General features: G+C 43.2%; 1 protein-coding gene across 1 annotated transcript in view; it reads left to right on the top strand.

The window, feature by feature from the left end:
• Nucleotides 1-24,819, top strand: part of VWA3B (von Willebrand factor A domain containing 3B) — a 1,052,517-nt gene that overhangs the window by 1,004,756 nt on the left and 22,942 nt on the right. Inside the window, exons 34-35 of the mRNA XM_078658240.1 lie at nucleotides 12,918-13,083; nucleotides 16,424-16,658. Coding sequence (XP_078514366.1) covers nucleotides 12,918-13,083; nucleotides 16,424-16,658 — 401 coding nt within the window. The remainder of the gene's footprint in view (nucleotides 1-12,917; nucleotides 13,084-16,423; nucleotides 16,659-24,819) is intronic.

The raw sequence follows: 24,819 nt of genomic DNA, 5'->3' as shown, positions 1-24,819 counted from the left end.
TATTGTCCCTAGACCGTCCGTACCACCCCCGTTAAAGCCACCTCATAGGAAACCCCCCATGAACCTCACCCCAGATTCCTTCCCCTTTGTAGTAGTCCTTATAAATGTCCCACCACTTCTATCGGGACAGAGAGAAACTTTCCAGATGCTTAAAAATAAAGTTATGCACTGGCTAAGGGTGAATCGGCCTCTACCAGGGGAAGTTGATGGTCTCATATTGGGGGTAAGGAGAATAGATTGGATAGGCTCTACTATCAAAAGCCTGGGGGGGACTGTATTGTGGTTAACTTTCAAGACCCAAGGGTGGCAGGATGGCTAACAAGACAGGGTTGGGGCACAAGTAATGGAGGAATTGGCATTGTTGACCTTACTTTTTTCTACCCACGTCCTACTAGTGTTTTGACCTGTCTGTTGAATGAGCAAAATTGCCCCTCAAGTTGCCCTTGGCCAGGGATTGTTACATCAGCTCCACTGCCACAGTATTATAACCATACTACTGGCCCGATTTGTAATTCTTCGGGTGGTTGGCAAGACCTAGGGAGGGGATTGTGACAAACTCTTGATCACTCGAAAACTAGTAGGGGTAGAATTAACAGAGTGGACAGAATATCTAATATTAGAAGCTCTAGATCTGTAGTACGAAACGACCTACTGCCTACTCCCGGGGAGCAGGTCGGCCCTGGCAATGCATGGGAAGCAGGGGTGGCGATGGTCCGAATTGAGCCTGACATTGTCTGTCCTCCCCCGGGAGACACAGACACGGAGGGCCCTGTCGAGCCCAGTAGCATTTCGGCTGTGGCGGACGCACTTGTTAGGGTTCTCAGTTGGAATGTGGCCGGTCTGGACAGGAAATTGGCCCTGCCCGACTGGAACGCTGTTGTGGAGGAGTACTCCATATGCCTGTTCCAGGAAACCTGGAGTAGGGAGCCGTCTTATAAGGCAGGATATTCATCCCACCATATACCGGCTGTACACTCAGAGACTGGTAGGGGTCGTCCCTCGGGAGGCCTCCTTGTTTGGGTAGCCTCCTCTCTTAACTGTAGGGTGGAGGAGCACGACACCAAGTGTCCGGATCTTCTTAATATCATCCTCAAATCCCCCAAGGGCCGTATTATTCTAAACATTTATAACATCTAGGCACGAGGCATCAAGGGGGGTAGAGCATCCCCTACTATAACCTGCCTTGAGGGTTTGCTTCGATCCTCCCCCTATAAGTCTTGTACCCTGGTAGCGGGCGACCTCAACTGCACATTTGAGCCTCTCGGCTCAGATGTTACACAAGATCAAGAAGATGTAGATTATAGGAGGGGGATACTGGCTTTAGAGATCAGCCCTATTAGAAGATGGACAGAAGTGGTGCTCCAGGTAAATTCCCTATTAATGGAGTTTGACCTGAGGGCCCTTAATGGCAGAACTAACTCAGACAAAAAGGGAGCACACACATACAACAGGCCCAGCCATACGTCAAGAATCGATTATATTTTGCTTGACGTCAACCTATGGAGTTCGGTCAAAGACATGGAGATTATACCCTCCGTCGAGAGCGATCATAATTTGCTCTCTCTCGACATGACTCCGTGGTGGTTAGAAGGTATAGGGAATGTAATCCCATGTGCCACTGTCTTTGACCTGTCATCTGTCTCTAATTGTGGACGACGGCTAAAGTGGGAAAGGCCGTCGCTCTCAGTCGAGATAACATCCTCTATAACGCAGCTTCTAGCCGCAGCCCTAGATAACTCTGACCCTCTTGAGGGTGGGGTGGTGGGGGTGTCTATTAGGTTTTGTAACCTAACTCAGGCGCTAACCAATCTGTTTATTGTCCCAGCCAGACCCAACGGGAAGAAACTACGGCCTCGGGCCAGACAGGGTTGGTTTAATCATAACTGCAGGGAAGCAAAGACATTGCTTGTAGAAGCGGTTAAATCCAAATCACAAGCCAGGACTAGGGAGGCCAGAAGGCATTACTCGAATTGTTTAAAAAATGCCAAAAAGGAATGGGAGGACAGCTTTTGGCAGGACCTCCTGGCTGCCAGTCGAGGGAGAGACGCCAAAGGGTTCTGGGACCTGGTGGGTAGCAGAAACCGTCCAGATGACACCTTGAGGACTTGCATTATTACTGCCCAGGCGTGGTTTAACCACTTTAAGGCTCTCTATTCTGCCGTAGAAGGCACTCTTAACGACCCTTTTTTTCTCCCCCTTCACCCGTGGATAGAGGCACTCACCTCTTCTCCGTACGGGAGGTCACGAACTTGATTAAAACTCTAACACCATTAAAAGCAGCTGGTCCAGACGGGCTGCCAGGGGACCTTCTCCGAGCCTACCCAAGCGAATGGGGGGTGTTGATCTCTGGCCTCCTAAACGCTATCCTCGAGGGAGGTTCTGTGCCTGAGTCTTGGAAAGGGGCAGAGGTAGTTCCAATTTTCAAAAAGGGTTGTCGGGACTCACCGGGAAATTATAGGCCAATAAGCCTCATTGATTCAACCCAGAAGTTGGCGGGTAAGGCCATTCTAGGGAGGATTCTCCAGTGGGTGGATGACAACCACATATTGTCCGATATGCAAGCCGGTTTCCGTTCAGGTACAGGAACTATCGAGCAAGTCTTTAGACTCCTGCTACTTTATTGGAAGGTGGTGGAGCTGGGCAAAGGCAGTCTTTGGCCTCATCCCTGAGCTGGCACACCCATGTTTGTCTTATACCAATAAGACTTCCAAACAACAAGTTTCTTTAAAGTGTCTTTATATATTGTACTTCATATATTTTCACTTAAGAGTTCCAAGTTTAGATATCATATATTTTTTCTCCTTTTTACGTTTGATACATTTATTTTTCCACTCAGGCAATGTCTTTACAAAGAGTCCAATGCATTTCGGGCATTTCAACACATGCCCTTCGTCAGGGAATAGACACTATGAAACAATAAGATAGTCTGCTGTTAGTGTGGTTACTAACCTAGAACAAAATAAATACATACCACAGTACAAAAACGGGGTACTACTACTTGTAACAGAAATATAATCCTATGCTCCTGTTTTGTCCAATACAATTCATCGTTTGTCATACAATGGCTTATGCAAAACGGTAATCATGGTAATGTGCTTATGGAAAAACAATACATTTGACAGAAATATAATCCTATACTCCTGTTTTGCCCAATACAATTACTCGCTTGTCATACAGTGGCTCATGTGAAGCAATAATCATGGTGCAGTGCTTACGAGAGAAACGGTTCGCCGCGAACAAAAAGTGAACAATAAAGTTGCATTTCACTTACATGCCTGTCTTCAATGTTGTGTCAGTTCTAGGGAAAATTAATAGAAAAACGCTGTCAGAACGCGCTGCGGGACTTGCAAGTGTATCGTTGCAACTTCAAGTTTGAATAGCGCTGATGGCTAACCTGCATTTTGTTGTGATGGGGTAGCGTTTCATGCGATGCTCTTCAGGAAAACGCCGGTGCAAGGATTCTGCCCGCGTTTGGGAATATTTCAAAAAAGTTTCCGGTCACGTGACCCGTGACAGACATTGAGGAGGGACTACGCTCATCCGTGGCAACCTCCGGGGAGACAGTGATTATAAACTTTAGTATACATGATTAAGTCGCTGTGTGAATGTGCAGCTATATGGAGTAAACGTGGAATTTGGGACAATATAGTTTGCTCTGCGGGTATGAACGCTGTGGTTAAGGGGTTGGGAAAAAATTATGCGTTAGTATAAATGCTCCGGGGTCTGGGCTCGAACCGGGTATCTGTGGGGTAAAAGTTCTATATCTAGTGGTGGAGCTATGGGAAAAGTGAAACGAGAAGGCTGAAAATGGGAAGATAGAGTAGAGGTGTAATACAATAGTGTCGTTAAGGGTGGTATCAGTGCACAGTTAACACTAGTTATGGTACATGGAACAAATATTTAGAGGTAACAAGACAGTTCAATTCTTTCGTTAAGACCCCATGGTTTCTGGGTCGATAGCTTCTGGATCCAAAAGTTCTCTCTTTTTAAGAGATTTTTGTTGTTATCAATGCCTTCCTGTCTTTGTATGGTTTCCAGGATGATGAATTTAATTTGTGACACATTATGTTTCTCTTCCACATAATGTAAAGATAATGCTGACTTCAAGTTTTTCAATCTAATGTTTGATTTGTGTTCCGTAAGACGCACTTTGATGCGTCGCTCTGTTTTCCCGACATATATTTTGCCACACGGACATTTGATTCCATAGATTAAGTTGCTGGTATCGCAAGTGGCGTTCACTCTTAGTTTTATCGCGTTGCCTTTCATCGGGTGATGGATAGTGTTCCCTTTTATTATGCTGTTACAATTTCCGCAGTTGAAACAAGGTTTAGTGCCAGAGTATGTTGTTGGTTTCGTGGGTTTATGTTGCAAGATTTCTCCCAAATTTTTCGCTCTAGTATATGCAAAGAGTGGTGGTTGCTTGAAAGTTTGTCTGAAGTCAGGTTCAATGGTTAGGATGGACCAATGTTTTAAAATGGCTTGTTTATATTTATTACTGACAGTTGAATACTTAGAAACTACCACTGTTCGTGTCTGTTCTGGTTTGATCTTGGGGGTTAAGAGATCTTGTCTGTCCAATTGCACAACCCTTGCTTGTGTTTCCTCGATTAGTTTTTGCGGATACCCTCTGTTCATGAATTTACTAGATACTTCTTTCAAACTGCTGTTGAGAGTTGTTGCATTTGAGGTAATTCTTTTCACTCTGGCCATCTGTGAGAATGGCAAGTTTCGGATCAAATTCGGTTCGTGAAAGCTAGAATGTAAGAGCATGTTGTTTCTGTCGGTCGGTTTTACGTATAGTTCTGTGGTTTAACCATGTGGAGTTAACGATATTTTCACATCCAGGAAGTTGACTGAGGTATTTGATATATTCCACGTTAATTGGATTCTTGGATCAATTTCATTGAACCTCATCAGTTCAGCACGTAATAACTCTTCTGAGTTGTTCCAGATAATAAAATAGTCATCAATGTATCGAATGATCAATCTCAAATGATCAGTCCATGTTGTTTTCGTCAGGATGTGTTGTTGTTCATACCACTGCATGAATAGGTTCGCGTATACAGGGGCGGCCGAATTGCCCATTGCCATCCCCGTGAGTTGTTGGTACCACTCATCCTTGATTTTGAAGTAGCTGTGGTGTAGGATGAAAACCATCAGTTCCATTAGAAATACTTGTAAGTCTTGATCCAGGTCAGTTTTTACGAGGGCTGATTCCATGGCCTCGATCCCCATGTTGTGGGGTATGCTCGTATATAGGCTACAAACATCAGCTGTGCATAGGATCACTTTTTCTTCTGGATTGAATGGTTGTTGTTGCATTTTCAATAGAAATTGTGATGTGTCCTTGATGTAAGTTTGCATAGCTTGCACTGATGGTTGCAGGTATTTATCTATTAGCTGTCCTATGGGCTCATGTATACTGCCTCTGGTAGAGACGATCGGTCTCATTGGTGGGTCTTTTATATTTTTGTGGATTTTTGGTACCATCCTTAGTGATGGACTTCTAGGGTTGGCGGTGGTTAAGAAGTTTTTTGTTCTTTCAGTAATGGTTCCCTTTGAGTGCGCATCTTTTATAATGATCTCCAGGAGTTTTGAATATTCTGTCGTTGGGTTGTGAGGTAATGGATTATATGTGTCGGTATCGGAAACATGCTCCAAAACTTTATTGTCATACATGGTGGTGTCCATAATCACGATGGCTCCTCCCTTGTCCGCTTTGGTGAATATGACTTCGTCGTTGTCTGCCAGTTTGCGCAACGTGTCGTGGTCTTTTTGTGTCATGTTCCTTTTTTTTGGTTTGTTGTGACTGATCTTGTTGAGGTCTTGTTTCACTAATATTTCAAACAGGTCTAGAGTCTTGTGGCTTGTAGGTGCTTGAAAGGTGCTATGCGGTCGGAGTCCCAAAAGTTGATCTTTATCTTGTAGAGGTCTTTCTGGTACTACGTTGTCGAAGAAATGCCTTAGACGAAGTTTGCGCATTAGCTTGAAAAAGCTGACTTCAAGTTCCAGTGGGTTAGTCGAGGTGGTGGGTACGAAGGAAGTGCCCTTCTGGAGTAATCCCAGTTCATAAGCGGTAAAGTTTTGATGACTGATGTTAATGGCTAATTGTTCTATTGTAGGTTCTTCTTGGGTCTCTTCTCTTTTTCTTTTTCTTTTTCTTTGTCCTTGGTTGTTGCGCTCACGCTCCTGGTGGTCGGGGGATCTCTTTCCTTGTCCTTTTCCCTTGCCTCTCCTGGGTCTCCTTTTTGGGCTTGGCCCTGTTCTAAAAAAGGGTTAGGTTCTGGTGTTCTGCTGGTAGTTGGTTCTTCAGTGGTTGTTTGACCTTTGGGTTTAGTCGTAGGTTGAGTTTTGTATGTTCTTTGTCTAGTGTCACTATCAGATGATGACGTATCTGTGTTAGAATTATATGGTCGATTCCTGCGTTTTTGGGCATAAATGTCAGCCCATGTATAGACATTGGACTCTTTGTAAAGACATTGCCTGAGTGGAAAAATAAATGTATCAAACGTAAAAAGGAGAAAAAATATATGATATCTAAACTTGGAACTCTTAAGTGAAAATATATGAAGTACAATATATAAAGACACTTTAAAGAAACTTGTTGTTTGGAAGTCTTATTGGTATAAGACAAACATGGGTGTGCCAGCTCAGGGATGAGGCCAGAGACCCTCTGGTCTCACTGTTTCACTTGTATCTCGGGACGCCGTTGGGCACTCGTCGCCACCTGGCTGAGCACCTTCAAACCAATTGAACTGATACCACATCAAGAAAAAGCTTTCTATGAAACCAGCTGTGCATCTATCCAAATTCTATTTACAAAGGCAGTCTTTACCTGGCCTTTATAGACCTGAAGACTGCCTTTGACCTGGTTCCTAGGGAGGAACTCTGGAGGGTGTTGTATGGTCTGGGGATGCCCCCATACATTTTAATGCTCCTCATCAAACTGCATAAAGACAACTATGCCCAGGTGCGATGGGGACTGAATGGGGAAAAGACCGATCGGATTCCGGTCATTAGGGGCGTCCGGCAGGGCTGTGTACTAGCTCCCACCTTATTTTCCTTGTATGTGAACGGGGTGGTAGAGCACCTGCTTGGCGAACCAGCAGATGCACCCTCCTTGGGGGGCATTAGGATTCCAACCTTGTTGTTTGCCGACGACACCCTCCTCATTTCCAAAACCCCTCAGGGCCTCCAGAAGCTTTTGAACCGCTTCCAGGACTTTTGCACAAAAAGAGGACTTGTCATCAATGTGGATAAGACCAAATACCTCATTATGCACCCACCCCGTAAGCTCGGCCGCCCTCCCATTCTGAACACTATCCCTCTTGAAAGAGTGTCAGAATTTGACTATTTGGGAATTCGAATGAGTGATGTCATGAGCTGGACACCCCATATAAATAAAATGACCATCAGTCATAAAAGGGTGGGGGGAGCTCTGTTGAAGGAGTACAAGAATTCATCTAAACAATGTCTAGCTCCAATTATAGATATTTACAAAGCTCGAGCTGTAACCGCATCACTCTATGGGGCTGAGCTTTGGGGCTTAGGTAATGTGGAGGCTCTGACTAAAGCAGAGAACAAATTCCTAAAGGACCTCCTGGCCATCCCGATGAGCACCCCGACAGTTCCTGTGCTTTTGGATACGGGTTGTAAAGCAATTAAGGATCAGGCCCGTTTACGGCCTGTCCTCCTTTGGGCCCGTCTGTGGAGGGTTCCGGAGCTAAAATCTTATGCAGACGGGCTGTCAGAGGTGATGGGTTTGGACGGCTGTAACAAGATCAAATGGCTTAGGGATATTAAAAATCTCTTAGGGGACCTAGGCTTGGGGTCGTGTTGGTCCACTCATTGTGCACCCCCGAAGGCGACCTTAAAAAAACTTTATTTGGAATGGGTCTCTGCCAAGCTCATTAGCAATCAGCGTCACTGCAATTCCACCGCAGTTTTTTTGCAAATAAAAGATGTTGTTGCCCTTGAGCCATATTTGGACATAATTACGACACCCATGGACCGGGGACTCTTCATTAAATTTAGACTAGGTACACTACCTCTAAATGACCTTATCTCTAGATGGAACAAGCCCGCGCAGGTATCACGCTACTGCGCCCTATGTACTAATAGGCCCGAAACTGTGATCCATCTCCTTTTTGAATGCCCAGACTATGCCCGTCCAAGATCCCACTGGCTGAAACCGCTTTGCAGACAATTGGGTACTCGCCAGCATTTGGTGGCTTTACGGATTTTATTATCTGATACATCATCTCGGGTTGTTTGTGCTGTATCCAAATTTTTTAAATGTGCATGGTTGATCCGTTTAAATGTACAGACTTTTGACGATGTGCTGTTTTTATAAATTTTGTAATGCTTTTATGATACCTGCATATCGAAATAAAGCTATCAACCAACCAACCAACCATATTCTACTTTTTAAATACATTGCACCCTGCCTTGTAGTCTGTTTAGGGCCTATCCTGAGGGCTGACATATGTATTAAAAAGAAATGTTTAGGCCTGGTAAAAGGTTGATTTTGCCGGGTCGAAGTGTCAGTTTAAAACTGCCCACACAGGCTGCAATGGCAAAGCCTGAAACAGGTGTGCACGGCTACTTGGGTGGGTGGCACAACAAGTGCTGCAGGCCTACGAGTAGCATTTAATTTACAGGAACAGAGTACAGGTAGTACCACTTTACTAGGGACTTATAAGTAAATTAAATATGTCCTAACTGGCGTAACTATTGTCACAACAGAACTGTGAAGATGAAAATATGGTACAAGTTGACCAATCCATATAAGGACTGCGCATATTAAGCCATGAAATTCCACACAATACTGCATAATTGGGAGAGGGGATCAGCTCAAAAGATAAGACCTCAGTATGACCACCAAAAGACAGTTGCAATTAAGATGTGGTTTCACAAACCAGATTAGAAGTCAAAGGTGATCCATCAATAATTGTAATCTAATCTGGATTCATTCATAACTTCCTTTAAAGATACTTCCCTTGGACCCTATCCTGATCAATAAACATTTAACAAGGCCCACTTTCAGACAATGCAGAAGTATTTACAACCATCACGTCTTAAGTTGTTATTGTAATTGGTAAAAGGAAAAGCTTATTATCAGGATTATTTATAGAAGACACAATCTAAGGGAGCCAACACATTTATATCTTATTTTCAGGTGAGAGTTTTAATTTCCCAGACTTCTTCAAAGGCGTTTTTGGGTAGGTCGATAATAGATGTCCTCCATCATCACAATCTAAGCACAAACCAGCATTACGCCAATGTTCCTTTTCTGTATTAGACAGGAGTCCCATAACCCTCCCTATTTGGTAAGGCTCTTCTTGAGGCAATGGCTAAGTGTACTTTTCAGATTTTGTGAAAAATCAAGAAACCCTCCTTCTTTCCCTCTGGCTTTCGTGTAATTGATGTTCAATAAAAATTGTCAAATCAATGAGTTCTGGAAAAGAAGTACCACACTGAGATTAAAATAGTTTATCCTTTATCTTTTCTCTTAAACCCAGCTGAAACAAAGCTGTCTGAGTTCTCTCAACCTAGGTAATTTCAGAAACCCATTTGTCGAAACTGAGTCACATCAGTTAAAACAGCCATTGTCCCTTGCTGAACATCACGCAAGGTGCAAGCTCTTTTTTTCAGCAATTGGCTCCTGACTTAAACAATTTAAATTTGTTGTTTCGGCTGTCTGCAAACTAGGATAATACCCCTACTCCACACATAGTAGTGCGTGAGTTGCTATTCTGAAATCATTTTTGATTCCGGATGTAGAAAAAGCACTAGATAAAATAAATGCCAGTGTGTGAGCATTCAGCAAATACTAACATCTGGCTGATAATGGCAAGGATCCAACTGGGACCAAGGGTCAGATGTACGACCATTTTTTGCAGACGTAAACAGGAAATCGACCTGTTTGCGACCGCAAAAAAGGGTGATGTATGTACAAACGGTATTTTGCAAATCAGTGACTCGCAAAATAGTGCTTGCGAATTAGGAAGGGGCGTGCCAAGGGCGTCCCTTCCAAATAGCAAGTCGGAATGGTATGTATCATTGTTCTGCAACCGCATTTATGGTGGCAAACACTTGCAGTTTACCGCCTACTTTCAATTTATCTTTATTCGATTCACACAAGGTGTATCATAAAAGAATACAAGAAATAAAATATTACAAGAAGAATAACATACGTATTAAAAAATACAGACAATTAAGATACAATAAAATCGGAAGTGCCAGAAAACAGTTCACATTTTAACAAACAATTCATTTAATAACCCACTGCTAGTAAAGATTTTCTCCTTGCTTGAGTCGGTCTAAGAAACCTTGCCAGTATCACACATGTGTATAGATTTTGGTAAAAGTTGCAAATATAAAAATGCCGGCCTACATTGGTTAAAATGTAGTGATTTCAATAAGGGTACGATAAAAGATCTTCTCAGATCCGTATAAAATTTACTAAAAAGTACAATGTGCATAGTTGATTGCTTAGATACATTGTCACAGGGGCAACACTGTAATTCATTAGACCAGTTATTGAGGGTTGGGAAACTTATCAGGCGGTGGAATATGTTTAACCTAAAACGTGTTAAATCAAATCTATGTTGAGTTTAAGAACATTCATAAGATACTTCAAGTAGGTGGTAAGCCACTCACAAACAGGAAGGGGTCCCCATTTGAGAATCGCGAACAGTGTCTCAGACACTTGTACAAATTGTGAGACACAAAACGTCACAATTTGCGAAACACACAAAATAGAATAGTCATATATCTGGCCCCAAATGATTTGTGCGGTGAGGAGATGTATGCTAATCGATGCAGAGGGAGCGTACAATGCATCCAGATTCTTCTGTGGGTCTTATAATGGACACTTGCTTCCCAGTTGATTCTGAGTCCCCACTCATATCTCTTATTTCTTGCAGTGACCCAGAAATTGACATATTCCTTTGCAAAAGGCACGGCCATCACAAAATGGAAATGAAAACATCATTAAAAAACAAGCTTTGGCAAAGTCAATAGGTCTCGGTAATGGCCAAGCTCCGAGCTTTTGTCATTGTCAATGTGATTTAGCCCTATGTTTGTGAGGTTGCATATGTGTTATGTGTGCCTGTGTTCAAATGTGTGTGTTATTAATTTTGAGGGGATGCCTGTGTGTCATGTGCGAACATTTGTGTGTTTTACACACACACGTGGTTCTGTGATATAGCAGTGCTAGTGCATGATTGGGTATTATCAGGCTGCATGTGCATGTGTGTTTTGTGTGTGTTTACACATGCTTGTATGATGTGCTGTGAGTGTGCATTTATTCCGGGGATGGTGAAGTAAATGTGCAAGCCCTGAAAGGAAGTCACCGAGAGTCCTTCAAGGAGTTGATCAATATGGCAGACAGCGCACAGTCCCCATTTGTCTGCAGCATTGTGCATCGAATTACATTTTTTGGGCATTGCACTCGCCTCTTAAACTGTTATGAAATCTTCAAACGTCAAACGAGATACCTGTGTGTGCTTGGGGATATGATAATTTGAGGAAAGGCCCCGTATGTGGGTGTATAGTGTGGTGAGAAGATTTCAAGTAGTTACTTGTTCACAGTGTACGCTGGACACCATTGCCCACTTTGTGGGTGGCCAGTCTTCCAGGACACAATTACAAACTGCTGTTGCTTAAACACTTGCTTTTAGCAAGAGAGCTGGAAAGTCCACTCCTGTGGTCGAAAGGGGATTACGATGCTGTCAAGATGCAGAAAGGTGAAACTTTTCTGTCAGCCTCGCATGACAAAAGCTGGCGTACCACCCGTTGTTCTTATTTTTGTGAACCAGCGGAAAACCAGGAGGGTTTGATGGTTTCTGTTCAAGCCATCTTGGCTGTGCTTGGCGCAAACAAGGCTACGCTGGTTTTCTTTGTCCACTTTAGATATGTGGTGCAAGTTAAAGCTTATGGCTTTCAATGAGGGACCATAGCGACTGTTCTTTTTCTAAGTGCAGGCAGCAGGTGCTTTTCAAACTGGATAGCGTAGTTCTAAAAGAGTGTTCAAACAAAAGCAATCTCAAAGAAAATGTGACTGTGGAACTGAATAGTTTTTGATGCAAAACTGATGACATGAAAAACAGGTTTGACTAGGTTAGATGAATACCTTCGCAACATGCATCCCATGTGCATCGATTGATGGAAGCTCTGATGTGTTTTTGCAATGTATTCCAGTTAGGTAGCCATCCGGAAATGTGAGTTACCTGTGTCCCCAGTATTCTCCGGTGCAGCCAAGAAATTATTCAGCACCCACTGTGTAATTAGCCACAGCAAGTGAACGCCCTCCGTGAACAGAAGCGGACCTGTACACACATTTTTGCCCAAAAAATGTTATATGTTGTTGAAATAACTTGTAGGTTGGTATATTGTTAGCCTCTGAGAACGGAATGAGCAAAAACAGGAGCACTCATGAAAAGCGCCCTTAAAGAAATAAAAAAGTAGTCCAGAAGCAATGCCCTAAAATTACCACTGCATATGTTTCGGTCTAATTTGCCCATGTTCTCGTGGAGTGCTGAATCCTGGAATAGGACGGATGCATGCATGATATCGACAAATGGGGAGAACAAATAATGGACGACAATGGAGCCAGCAAATTTGAAGCCTACGGGTGGGCTACAGCCCAAAAGTAGATACAACATGTCTCTTTTCGCGATAGCGTATGTGCACTGTCTAGAGCCCGGACCTAAATATCTGGTGCCCGAGCAAAAACTGAGCAGGAATATTTCCCATCACTTTTCTGAAGTGGCATGTTGATGGTTTTCAAAGTTTGCCAGTATGTTGCTCTTATTGTGCCAATTTTTTGGAGTTTTATAGGGGTTTCAAAATAGCCCTGTAAATATTGTGTGAAATTTATTGGACTCTGTTTTCTTTGCATTTTCCTGTAGATCCTATATTATGATGGTGTGGAGGCTCTCGTTCCAAGGGACCAGACATACCCGATGACTCCTGATATGTTTCAGCGAGACTTGGCATACATTGAAGAATGTGAGGAAAGATGGGTAGGCCAGCCAGTCGTTGCAAGAGACGATAAGACTGGGACATACCAGTTAGGTAATTCTAAAACAAAATTGTAAAATGTATGACAATGAAATGACCATGAATAGCTAAAAAGTACTTTTGGGGTGTTTCTTGCTTTGTCTTGCAGGGCATGTTTTATTGTAGATTTGCATTGCCTATATGTGGGGAAACTCTAAGGATCAACTTAAGAAGCGGGTGGTAAAAGGACACCTGCCAAAACTTGGTGACTGTTTCGTCTGCGTACCTTTGGCATTCTACACCTCATTTAGATAGTATTCCTGTTGGAGAGCTCTGTCTGCTGATTTTTTTTTATCTTGGACTGCCATGTTAAACAAAGTGGACCTGGACAGAAGAAATCCTTATATGACACCCAAGTGCTAGGAGAAAAGTCCCAATGCACCTGAGGCATTATTTTTTTATCCACTAAAGACAACCCTCGTTTTTAAGGTATGTCTTCAGGAAATATAAAAATGTTAGAAGGCCCACCATGCCACCATTCATTTAAGCAGCAATGGAAGAAAGAACTGCATCGGTTAATAAAACCTCCTGACCCAGCAATACATTTTAAATATAGCAGGCTACCTGCTGCTGGGACTGTGGATTTATCAATTCGGCTAGTGGTATTAGACTAGGTTCCGGCGCCACAAGGGAATGTTCACCTTACTAGAATTTCTTGATAGGTCTTTTGTGATGGGTTACGGTGCTACAAGGAGAAGAGAACCACTTCCCTCTTCTAGTTCGGCTGTGACGTCTCCAGAAATAAACAACACCAACCACAACCCTGATTAAGAGGAATTGCAATTTCTTGTGATTGTATGAATGATGTATGGTGGAATCACTTGTACACTGTGGAAACTTTAACAGAAAACGAGTGCTAAGGAGTATTTATCTGCTGGGACTGTGGAGACAATATCTTCACCATGCTTGGCATATGGCATCTGTCCTGCTAATCTCTCAATGAGACACATGGGTCCTAGTACTTAAAGTAGTACTGTAGATGACTACTCACGTACTACATGATGCTATTCACAAAACTACGGGAGGAAAACACGGTTCTCCCATGTTTTCTGTTTGAAGATTTGCGCTACAGGGTGGCGGCGATCCCTGCACATGTAGGTGTATGTTATTTAGTAAATGTGGAAGGGGCAAGGGGGAGAAGCTGGAAAAAAGGGAGAATTTACTACTAAATGAGAGGAGCTTAGGAAAATGTAAGGAGGCGTTTCCAAACACACATCCACAAAAAGTATGACCATGGCTTTCCACAAACTACCGTTCTAAAGTTACTACGGCCCTAAAGGTGTCAGAACAGGTGTAAAAATACTCCAGCCCAGCATTGGAGTAAGTTAAGCATCAAACATGGCTACTCACAGGTACTGTAACACTCTGCCATTGTAAACAGTTGAGACTGGAAAATAGAATAACACATCATAAGAACTAATGTTAAAATAATTACATTATTTCAACATTTAGGGGCAGATTTATGCAAAAGTAATGCAACGCTTCAAGACACCGTGCTGCACTGCACTGCATGATAGGGAAAGTTCAGGAATGCGCCATATCTACTAAGATATGACACATTCCTGCTCTCTCCCTGTGTCGGTGACCAAAGTGCTGCCTATCGCTAACAAAGGCACTCTTGCGCCATGGTGCAAGAGTGCCTGCATTACATGGAGGATTGTTTTGTGCAAGAAGGGACACCTTCCTGCACAAAAATAATCCTTTGATGCTTTTTTCTCTTTCTACATGTGTTGCATTTGCAGCACACGTAGTAAGAGATGTGGTTAAATAAAGATATTTCTCCTCATTACGCCTCTGTTGGGAAGGGGTACTATTTTGATGCATTCCCAGGATTGCAAGTCTTTGTAAATCTGGGAAAGCGCCTAAATCCATGGGTGAATGCATGGGAACGCCCATGCTCCACTCATGAAATGCCTTCCCAAGGCAGAGTAACACAAGGCAGTGTTTTGCGCTAGATTTAGTAAGCCACACAGAGCCACACAAGGTGGCTCTGTGTGGCTTAGTAAATCTCCCTTAAGCCCATGCGTTGCTTTGCGTTGCCTTGTGTGATGCAAGGGCAACGCAAGGGCTTTGTAAATCTGGCTCTTGCTTTATATATGCATTTGTAAATGTATACATATATACATGTTAAAATAATTATGTATAACTTTTATATTCATATTTGTAATACATTTAATTAAATTAATCTTATATTTGTATTAAAAATTAGGACTAATTTAAATTAATTAAAACATAATTTGTAACAAAACCTATTACATATTAAATAAAAATAAAAATATAAGTGAGAGTGGGATTTTTTTAATTGATATTTAAAATGTACTATTTATAAATTAATTTGACATCTTTAAATTAATCAACACTCACTTAATGTAATGAATTAATGTGCTGCAACATTTAATTTTAATACAAAGTTAAGAATATATATTTAGAATTAATTTCTATGCATATTTTATATTACATTTCAATAAAAAAATGTATTAAAGACTAATAAACTTTAAAATAAATCCCTATACTTTCCCACAGAGAGATCTCCATCGCAATACTATTTTTAAAACTGAATCCGTACGACGTTATAGCTTTATAGCAATTTCCCACCAGGCCACAATTATGTGGCTGTCTAAGCAAACATTCTTAAGTTTATAGTTTGCCCTTCTCTGTAATGTTGGTTGCCGAATCTTCTCTAAACCTTATTGTGGGTTTTGCAGTGCCTCAGAGAAGGATTTCTGAGCCTTTCAGGTAGTGCCAATAGTGTTGTATTTGCCACAGTGTCCAGTATCCAAAACTTCATAGCACAACATCCCAGTGTCCATCAAGGAATAAATTGGCTAGTATTAGGTACTTTTTAACAGGTAAACCCTGACTGAATCGGTAGTACAGAACGCAACCCCTGCCACGCTGGCAATTATTCTGCCCCCTATGTAATTTCCGCCTAACGCTTTTTTGGATCGCCGGATGAAGACATGAGTCCTGGGAGGGGTGTGAGCTGAAAGCCTGGCATAACAAGACCAGAAAAATCTGGTCATATCCAAAGTAATCAGTAGCCATGCCTACCTACTCAGTAAGCAGAACCTGAGTAGAACATATCTGCATGGGACATGGACTTTCAGTGAACCTTCCATAACAGGCAGAGTCTTCGGTAGTCTGGTACTTAACAGGGTCTTTATTTCGTACATAACTGACATCTTCTATATTCTGGAAGTATGTTCTGAGTGATGCTTGGGTGTCTTTAATAACACAATGGTACATTGCCTAATTTCACCTGTGGTTATTCTTTTCTGATGTATACTAATTCAAAAGTACACCTTCTGATATCATGTAATATTGTGGATGCTGTCACTTTTTTCTGTTCCCATAGCTGAAGTGCAGGCACGTGTTGGCCACAGCAGACAGTATGTGATCCGCTGGTTGGACGGCATGACAGTGGTACAGAAAGCTTCCTGGATCTTCGGGAAATACAGCCAGCCCCACATTCTTAAAGCTGGGGGCCATGTGCTTGCACTGGCCTATCCATCTTCACTAACATTCTTGCCAGCTGTTATACTTGGTGCAAATGGGGCCAAGTTGCTGGTCCGCTTTTGCAATGGAGAAAGGTCAGTATCTCTGCTTCTTTGTTTCTATTATATGACAACATATGTAAAAGAGGGATATTCTTCAAAGCAACAAAAGAAATATGTAATACACTGCCTATCCTGAAATAGCAGATGTAGGCAAACTGTAACATATATCTATGGCATTAGTCCAGCCTTCAACTAAGAGACTGTGTCAAAGTTCATTTTAAAATGTCAGATTACGAGCAAATTAAAAACCCCTAGGTTTGTACTGAAGCATAGCATTGAGTATGTCAAAACACTCTGGGTATTTCTCATGTGATCAAGGCCTGTTGGTTAAAACGTGTTGTTGGAGTTGTGATGAATTAACATCCGCAAGATGTCAATGTGTCCTGAAAGAGCATCCTTTCTGCTATACAGTTGTGGAAAGATTATTGTCTTGGCTGCTGTGAGCGCATCACCTCCATCTGCAGGGCTAAGGATGTAAAGGGTGTCAGACTCTGTGTATACACACATGAACGCATGCACACACACACACACACACGCACACACACACACATATTACCTACTTGCAGTAACTAGTAGGTAGTTATAGTTAGGACCTAGTTTCCATAGAAGCGTTATTCATTTGCCAATAACTTTTGTGACATTTGACAAATCCTAACAATATTTTTAAAACGAATATGATTCTCACTTTAACTGCTGCCTTGAAAGTATCTTGGTGATATATCAATCAGGGGCTGAGAAAAAGGGGGGGGCCCAAAGATCGTTTTTCCCATGTTAATTCCCATTGGAACTTTGGACACGGCTACAGCCCAAACTGGGGCAGGCCCTACAACAGCAAAGGAGGAGGGCCACATAGCCTCCCTCCTGGAGCCATAGATGGCCCTGGGGACCGCCACCCCCCATGGCCACCTCCTGCTATGTCCTGGGGTGCCCACCCCGGGACATAGCTGTTTGTTGTGGCTTGGCTGGAGCTTTACCGCTCCTGCCAAGTAACAGCAAACGCTCCGCTTCCAGCAAGCGAGTGCTGACAAAATGCTCTTGCTTGCTGGAAGTGGAGCATTCAGCTGTCTCTCCATCCGCTGTCAAGTGAGTAGGGAAACAGACAAATTGCTTTCAGGCACAAGGTGCTGCATGTTTAGCAGCTCCCTATGTCTGAAAGCAATGCTCTCTCCCACATGAGGTGGGGAAAAGGCAGTGACCATGGGGGCATTCAGGCTCCCCCTGCAGTTCCAATACAAGAAAAACATGGCCAGGCCCCATGGGATGGGGTCCCTATGGGCGAAAACGGCCTGAGGGGCAATCCTCTACTATAAAACCAGAATAAAATTAAAGGCCGGGCCCCTGGGTGGTGGATGACTGGGGCCGAAAGCAGCCTGGGGAGGGGGGCCATGTGGCCCCTCTCCCCCATTGGTATAAGGCCGGGCCTGGGAGATGAGGTTCCCAGGGCCAAAATTGGCCCGGGGAGGGGGCCCTGCTCCCCCAATGGTGTTCTTTCTTGTCATCTTCTGCTGGGACCAGAGATCATATCCTAAACTTTTAAAAACTAGAAGCATGTAAATTGCCTAGAAGATTCGCCTGTTTGGCCCCACCCCATATACATTAGCGGTATGCAACATTTTCCCACCATTTTCCCAGGATGATGGACAGCTTACTGAAAGGCCCCACCAGCACATCTCCCATCGATTTTGAAGACCCAATCCTCATGCCTAGGAATACAATTGCATTTCCACCAAACAAAGAAGCAGTTACTTCTGCAAAGTACAAATCATCCAAGTGTGTTTTCTCTACAGTTCCACTTTGTAAAATTATCTGGTGAAGACGCTCGAGGAACAATCACATTGGCAAAGTTACGAACACACAAGGTCACTGGAGATATTTCCTCGGCGTCCTTTGTGCAACTGTAGTGTAGAAGACGCACTATACATTTACCTAACGAAGTAGACTTACTAATTAGCCAGTAGAAAATACTCCACTTGGGTAGAGGTGTTGCACAAAAATGGTCTCTTCTTGGATAAATACACAAGGCAGGATTCATACTGGCACGATGCTTATTTCATAGAAATTAAACCTAAACAAATTACAGTTAGGAAATAAATTTTTTTTAAACTGTGGAAATTCACTGGAAAAAAACAAAGGTTACAGGGAATGTTATAGTTATGAAATAGAAATCAAAAAACCTTAGAAATTCACAGACAAAACCAGGGATGTTCTAGTTAAGCTCAGATTTTACCTGTGCAAAACCAGTGAAATTGAGCAGTTATATTTACCTGAGCTAACTATAACTTGCGCCCCCGCAATGCAATGCTTATGACTTCACATATTACATCACTAATGACATGGTTAGTGACATCACTTTTTAAATACACTGTGCCCTGCCTTATAGGCTGTTTAGGAACAACCCTAGGGGTGACTTATATGCATTAAAATGGAAGGTTTAGGCCCGGCAAGGGTTTATTTTGCCAGGTTGAAATGGGAGTTTAGGATAGCACATATAGGCTGCAATGGCAGGCCTGAGACAGGTTTAAAGGGCTACTTAAGTGGGTGGTGCAATCACTGCTACAGGCCCACTAGTATCAGGTAATTCACAGGCCCTAGGTACATGTAAGTCCACTTTACTATTGGGTGTAACTTGTAAGCCAAATTCACCATGTTGAAAGGTGAGAGAACACGCACTTTAGCACTGGTTAGTAGTAGTAAAGTGCACAAAGTCCTCCAAGCCAACAGATATGGGTTCACAAAACAAGAGGGTGAAGCCAAAATGTTTGGGGATGACCCTGCAGACAGGGCAAAGTCCAACAGCAACCCAAACTTATATGCCATTCTGCTGCAGTCATATGCAAGGTGCAGCCATCATATGTTAGATACAGCTTCATTTGGCTAGTAAAACCCGTACATAGCTATTTTTGCAATGCTATGCTTAAATACCAAGGTTCAGCCTTACAAGTCTGACTACAGTGACCATATTCTCAGACAAAACTCAAATACAAACTTACAGCTTTATATGTCTAGATATTTCACATGCACAGGTGCTGCTACTCACACCCTGGGTACTGCGGAAAACCAGGTGTTTTCTTCTCCAGAAAGAATACTTGCCTTGCAAACGACCTTCAGGCACTTCACTGCTAGTTCTCTATCATATCTTGCTGCTTTCAAAATGTTATACATGGCCTCCAATGTTTTTATGTTCCCCTACCCTTAACACAACTATCACTGTAAGCAGCTACACCTAAACCATGAGTAGGATTTGGAGAATGGCCTTCTGGTCAGCTTTGGTCCCAATTTCCAGGCAGGTGTTCGTGAGCTATCTTGGTGAAGGTAGTGAAGGTGTTATGAAAGAATTTGTTAGTGAGAGTGTGTTTATATCTTATGAAAGTTGCTATCATCATAGTTTTGTCTGCTGTTGGGTAGGGCTCACAATGGGCACTGAGCTGTCATGACCTATGGGCAGTGAAGGAGAAGCTATAAAACAACAATGTATTTGACCAAGTCTTCTCAACTTACAATTTACTGCTGCTACAAACTGAGTCTGGTTATTTCCCATTTCCTCCAGTTGCTGTACATAATGTAGGAGTTATTGGATCATAAGCCTCATTAAAACTTGCTAAGTCCCGTGCTCTCCATGCCACTGGAGTCAAGCTATCCTGGCTGATGAGGGCTGAAAGCCCGAAACCGGTCCTTGGATGCTTGTTTCCAGTCCAGGGAGGACCTGGCTTGGCAGTTCGGGCTGGACTGTTCCCATGGGGCACAGGGTCAAGACTGATTTGCATATGGCCAGGTCTAAACTGGAGTGGCATGGTGAGCAAAAGAATGGTGGATTTAACCCAGATCTCTTAACTGGGGGTGAATGTTTTGATTTGTTCTGCATTCCTTCCATCAAACTGGAATGGCATGGTGAGCAAAAAAACGATGGATTTAGGCCCAGGTATCTGTACTGGGGTGAATGTATGACATTGTTCTGCACGCTGTCCATCAACTGTTGTTTTTGCATTAGTTTCTAACTATGTCATGGCCATCAGGCAATGAATGGCTTTACCCTGACAAAACATTGATTTCTGCACTAGTTCTCAGCAAGCTGGATAGCTGCAACAGTTAATTAGTAGATCTCCCATGCACTCATGTTTGCCACTGGATAAAGTATAATACTTCTACCACAAAGACTGTATAATTTCCACAGACATATGCCTACCTCACAGTATTATTACCAGGCAGGATGGCTATCTGCTAAAAAGAGGGACCGGTATAAACTTCTATTACAGGTCTTCAAAACTATGAATGTACTATCCTCTAACGATTAAACGAGATTCTAGTCAGATACTTACCCCCTGCAATCTTCACTCAACAAACCAAAACTATTAGCCATATCCAAACCCCTCTGTACCATCTCAAAGTTCCATCATTTAAATGACTATTCATGCCTTGACCACACCACAGGTCCCACTGACTTGTGAACTATCTCCTCTCCCCAATTTTAAAATTCCTCTATACAGTCTTGAGCAAGACCAACTAAACCTGAACAACCAGACTCCCTATTTCACTCAACCACATCCTTATGTAGATATTCAGATTTTAAAATATATTAGTGTGTGTAATGCATTGTAATTTAGGTTATGCCATGCATTGTCACTCAATTACCAGCACCAGTTCCACTATCATGTTTACGTTAACTACCAAACAGTTCATTTTTAGCCATCTACCATGGATGCTGTTGTGGTGTACAGCACTTCTTGCCAAAATGCTCTTGCTAATGTTCAAGAAATAAATACAGTTGTCTTTTGTTCAGTGATACAAAAAGGCCATTTGATTTTTTGCTGTGCCAAAACCATATCTTTCAGTGAATCACTACGGCAGCCTTCCACAACTGCTATCTGTAAAATATGTTATACCATTAGAGCAGCTATCCCTCAATTTCCATAGTAGCTTGATGCCTGTGCAGTGCCAAACACTGATCCTGATACCATGCTCCTTAAGAGACAACAATATTGTCTCTGAAATTAAATGAGCATTGGTATCATTCGCAAGTGTTTCTACCACTCCCTTCTCAGGACTACTTTCCTAATAAAATTAGTGGCCCTCTACTTCTTACCTTACTTACAGTTTGAAAGACCATCTATTTAAATTGGCATTTTGCACCACTAACACATGCCTTGCTCGCTAACACAGAATCCCAGACAGACCCATTGTGGTATTCAAAGTTGCCATCCTGTCCAATCATTGAAAGACTATGGTACTAACTTCTGACAACTGTTCTACTCTTTCTGGTTTTAGTGAGAACAACTGAGTTGGTAATTTTTCTGAATCTGCAGTGGTTAGGTTAATTGCAAGATCTGATATTGAGGGTTCTTACCCTCTTCTGCTTCTTCTCTTTGCCAGTGAAGGCAAGAAAAATACTAAAAGTATTCACTTCACTTAATGAGAGCTTCCCCCGGTCAGTTTTTGAACTACCATGCTCTAGTACGGACGTTTGGAGACTTGTGGCCTGAAGCCCAACAGGAGCCCAGAACTCATACTGTCCTCCAGGCGCTGGTGTCCCGGTGCTCTGCCTGACACCTGGTGAAGTGGCTCTATCGTGCACAAAAGGAGATGACTACGACACCACTGGGGAGGACATGGGAGATATGGGGGGTATTATTGGGTAGAAATCTACTAGATCCGGAGTGGGGTAGTATAGTGGCTAGCCCTGGGCGTATTTCCAGGAATACTAGGTTCAAGTATGCCCAATTTAATTTCATACACACAACTTATTTGACCCCCCATAGAATGCAGGTCATTTATGGAGGGGAGCCATGGGCCTGCCCCAGGTGGTGAACAGCCATTAGTGTTTGTACGCATGCCGTTACTTTGCAAGCGTTACTACGCATGCGATTTAACAACGCATTGCCTATATTAACGCCGCATGCGTAGGGGGGACGCTGCTCTTGGAGATCGTCACGGCGGCCATTTGCTCAAGTGAGGATTTGAGGGGTCTGCTGCTGCTTTTCCGGGTGCAACTCTCTGTGCCTGCCCTCCAACTCCCTATCAGCTTTATATCCTGCCTGCCCACGACGGAGGCAGCCGGACGGGGGAGAAGATTGGAACCACGCGTGGTAAGAGGTAAGTGGGGCTGTGTAGTGTCGTGTGGGGGCTGTGTAGGGTCGTGCAGGGGCTGTGTAGGGTCTTTCAGGGTTGTGTACTTGTGTTAGTGTAGTGTAGAGTTGTGGGTTGTGTACTTGTGTTAGTGTAGTGTAGTGTAGAGTAGTGTCGGGTTGTGCAGGGTAGTGTTTAGGAGTAGGGACAGGACTGGGGCTAGGGGCAGTGTCGTGCTGGGGGTAGTGTTTTAGGGTCTAGGGTAGTGTTGTGGGGTTAGTGTAGGGTAGTGTTTTAGGGTCTAGGGTAGTGTCGGGGGCATGCAGGGTAGTGTTTAGGAGTAGGGAAAGGACTGGGGCTAGGGGCAGGGTCGTGCTGGGGGTAGTGTTTTAGGGTTTAGGGTAGTGTTGTGGGGTTAGTGTAGTGTAGGGTAGGGTAGTGTTTTAGGGTTTAGGGTAGTGTTGGGGGTTGTGCAAGGTAGTGTTTGGGAGTAGGGACAGGACTGGGGCTAGGGGCAGGGTCGTGCTGGGGGTAGTGTTTTAGGGTTTAGGGTAGTGTTGTAGTGTTAGTGTAGTTTACTGTTTTAGTGTGTAGTGTTGGGGGTTTTGGTGGGTAGTGAATGAGTGTAGGGAGCGGAGTAGGGGAATGTGTATGTTAGTGCAGGGGGTAGTGATTTAGGGTTTAGGGTAGTGTAGTGGTGTTTCAGTAGTGTAGGATAGTGTAGTGTTTTAGTGTTTTGGTAGTGTTTTAGTGTTTTAGATGTGTAGAGTAGTGTATTTTCTAGAGTGTTGTGTTTAAAATTTTTTTTTTAAATATGACTTGTTATTCTGCATACCATTTTTATTACAAGGCAAGTTTTTACTTCGCATACATTAACACTTTCATTGTAATGGTATGCGAAGTAAAAACTTGCGTAGTAACGGTTATTGCTAAGTAATAACCGCGTAGTAACAGCATGCAAAGTAATGGCATGCGAAATAACATCTCATATTCACCCCAGGTATGAGCTGGAAGCAGACTTTGGACATATGACATGGAGTTGCCCAAGGCTGCGAGTATTTTGGAATAGAGTGGTTCCACACTCAATGAAGTACTGCACAATAGAAGTATGCCTCTTGGGATTGTTTCCCAGACCCAAAGAGCGCAAAGTTGGTACCGGGTTTGTAGATCTGGCCCTGGTATTAGCTTGGAGGCAGATATCGATGTGGTGGTGGGCTAGGATAGGTCCGATTGTTGTGGTGTGGGAAAAAGGTGATGTATGGGCCAGGGCGGAGGAGAGAGCACTGTTTAAAGGACTCATGGGGGATACGGAGATGCCCATTAGTGGGCCTCTGGGCGGAGGTACTTGAGACTTGGGACAACAGGGGGAGTAGATTGTGAGGGAGAGACTGAAGAAGGCCCATCACAGGATGAGGGTACAGCTGGGTCCTCTCACACTACCATAAGTGAGCAATAGACACCCCTGGACTGTGCAGATATAAACATAGATGGTCATGGAGACACTGCCTGAGGCCCCTATGAGAAGTGATCACGGCCCTGAAGCGAGAAGGAGGGGATGTTCCACCCCACACCTCCCCCCTTGATGATGTGTCAGTTTTGTTGATTGCTCTGCACGACTGCCTGATTTTTTCGCCAAATGGGATCCTTTGGGGCCCCCATACACCCACTTTTGCTGACATGCTGAAGTGCATTTTCTGGCATCCTGACCCCCAGGACAGTTTTCTCTTTTTGCTGTTGTTTTCTTTCGCAATTTTTTTAATTCTCTCTTTTTTTCTCCTTTTGTTTTATTCTAAGTTACATGCAGTTCAGATTTGTGGTTTTTATTAGGTGAAATGGTAGCGATGAGCTCATCCCAACAACTCCTGGTAGCTCAAAGATATACTGAGCGATACATTCTGACAGACAAGAGAATAGACACACATAACAGACAACTGACTTCTAGTCCAGTATCGTGGGTAACACATGTTCATGCTGGGCTTGTGAAGTGTGAGACATACAGAGGAAGAGCAACAACAAACATTGTTACTCGATCAATGTTTACTCCTAATGTAGACTCAAACACAATAATATGATGCCATGTATTTTCTGTTGCCCGTTGAGCTGACACTGTAGCTGTTAGAAATGGGGGTCTCTA

This window comes from Lissotriton helveticus, chromosome 8 (genome assembly GCF_964261635.1).
Source record: "Lissotriton helveticus chromosome 8, aLisHel1.1, whole genome shotgun sequence".
Lineage (NCBI taxonomy): Eukaryota > Metazoa > Chordata > Amphibia > Caudata > Salamandridae > Lissotriton > Lissotriton helveticus.
Note: the sequence above shows the minus strand (reverse complement) of the source record. Positions and strands in the feature narration are given on the sequence as shown.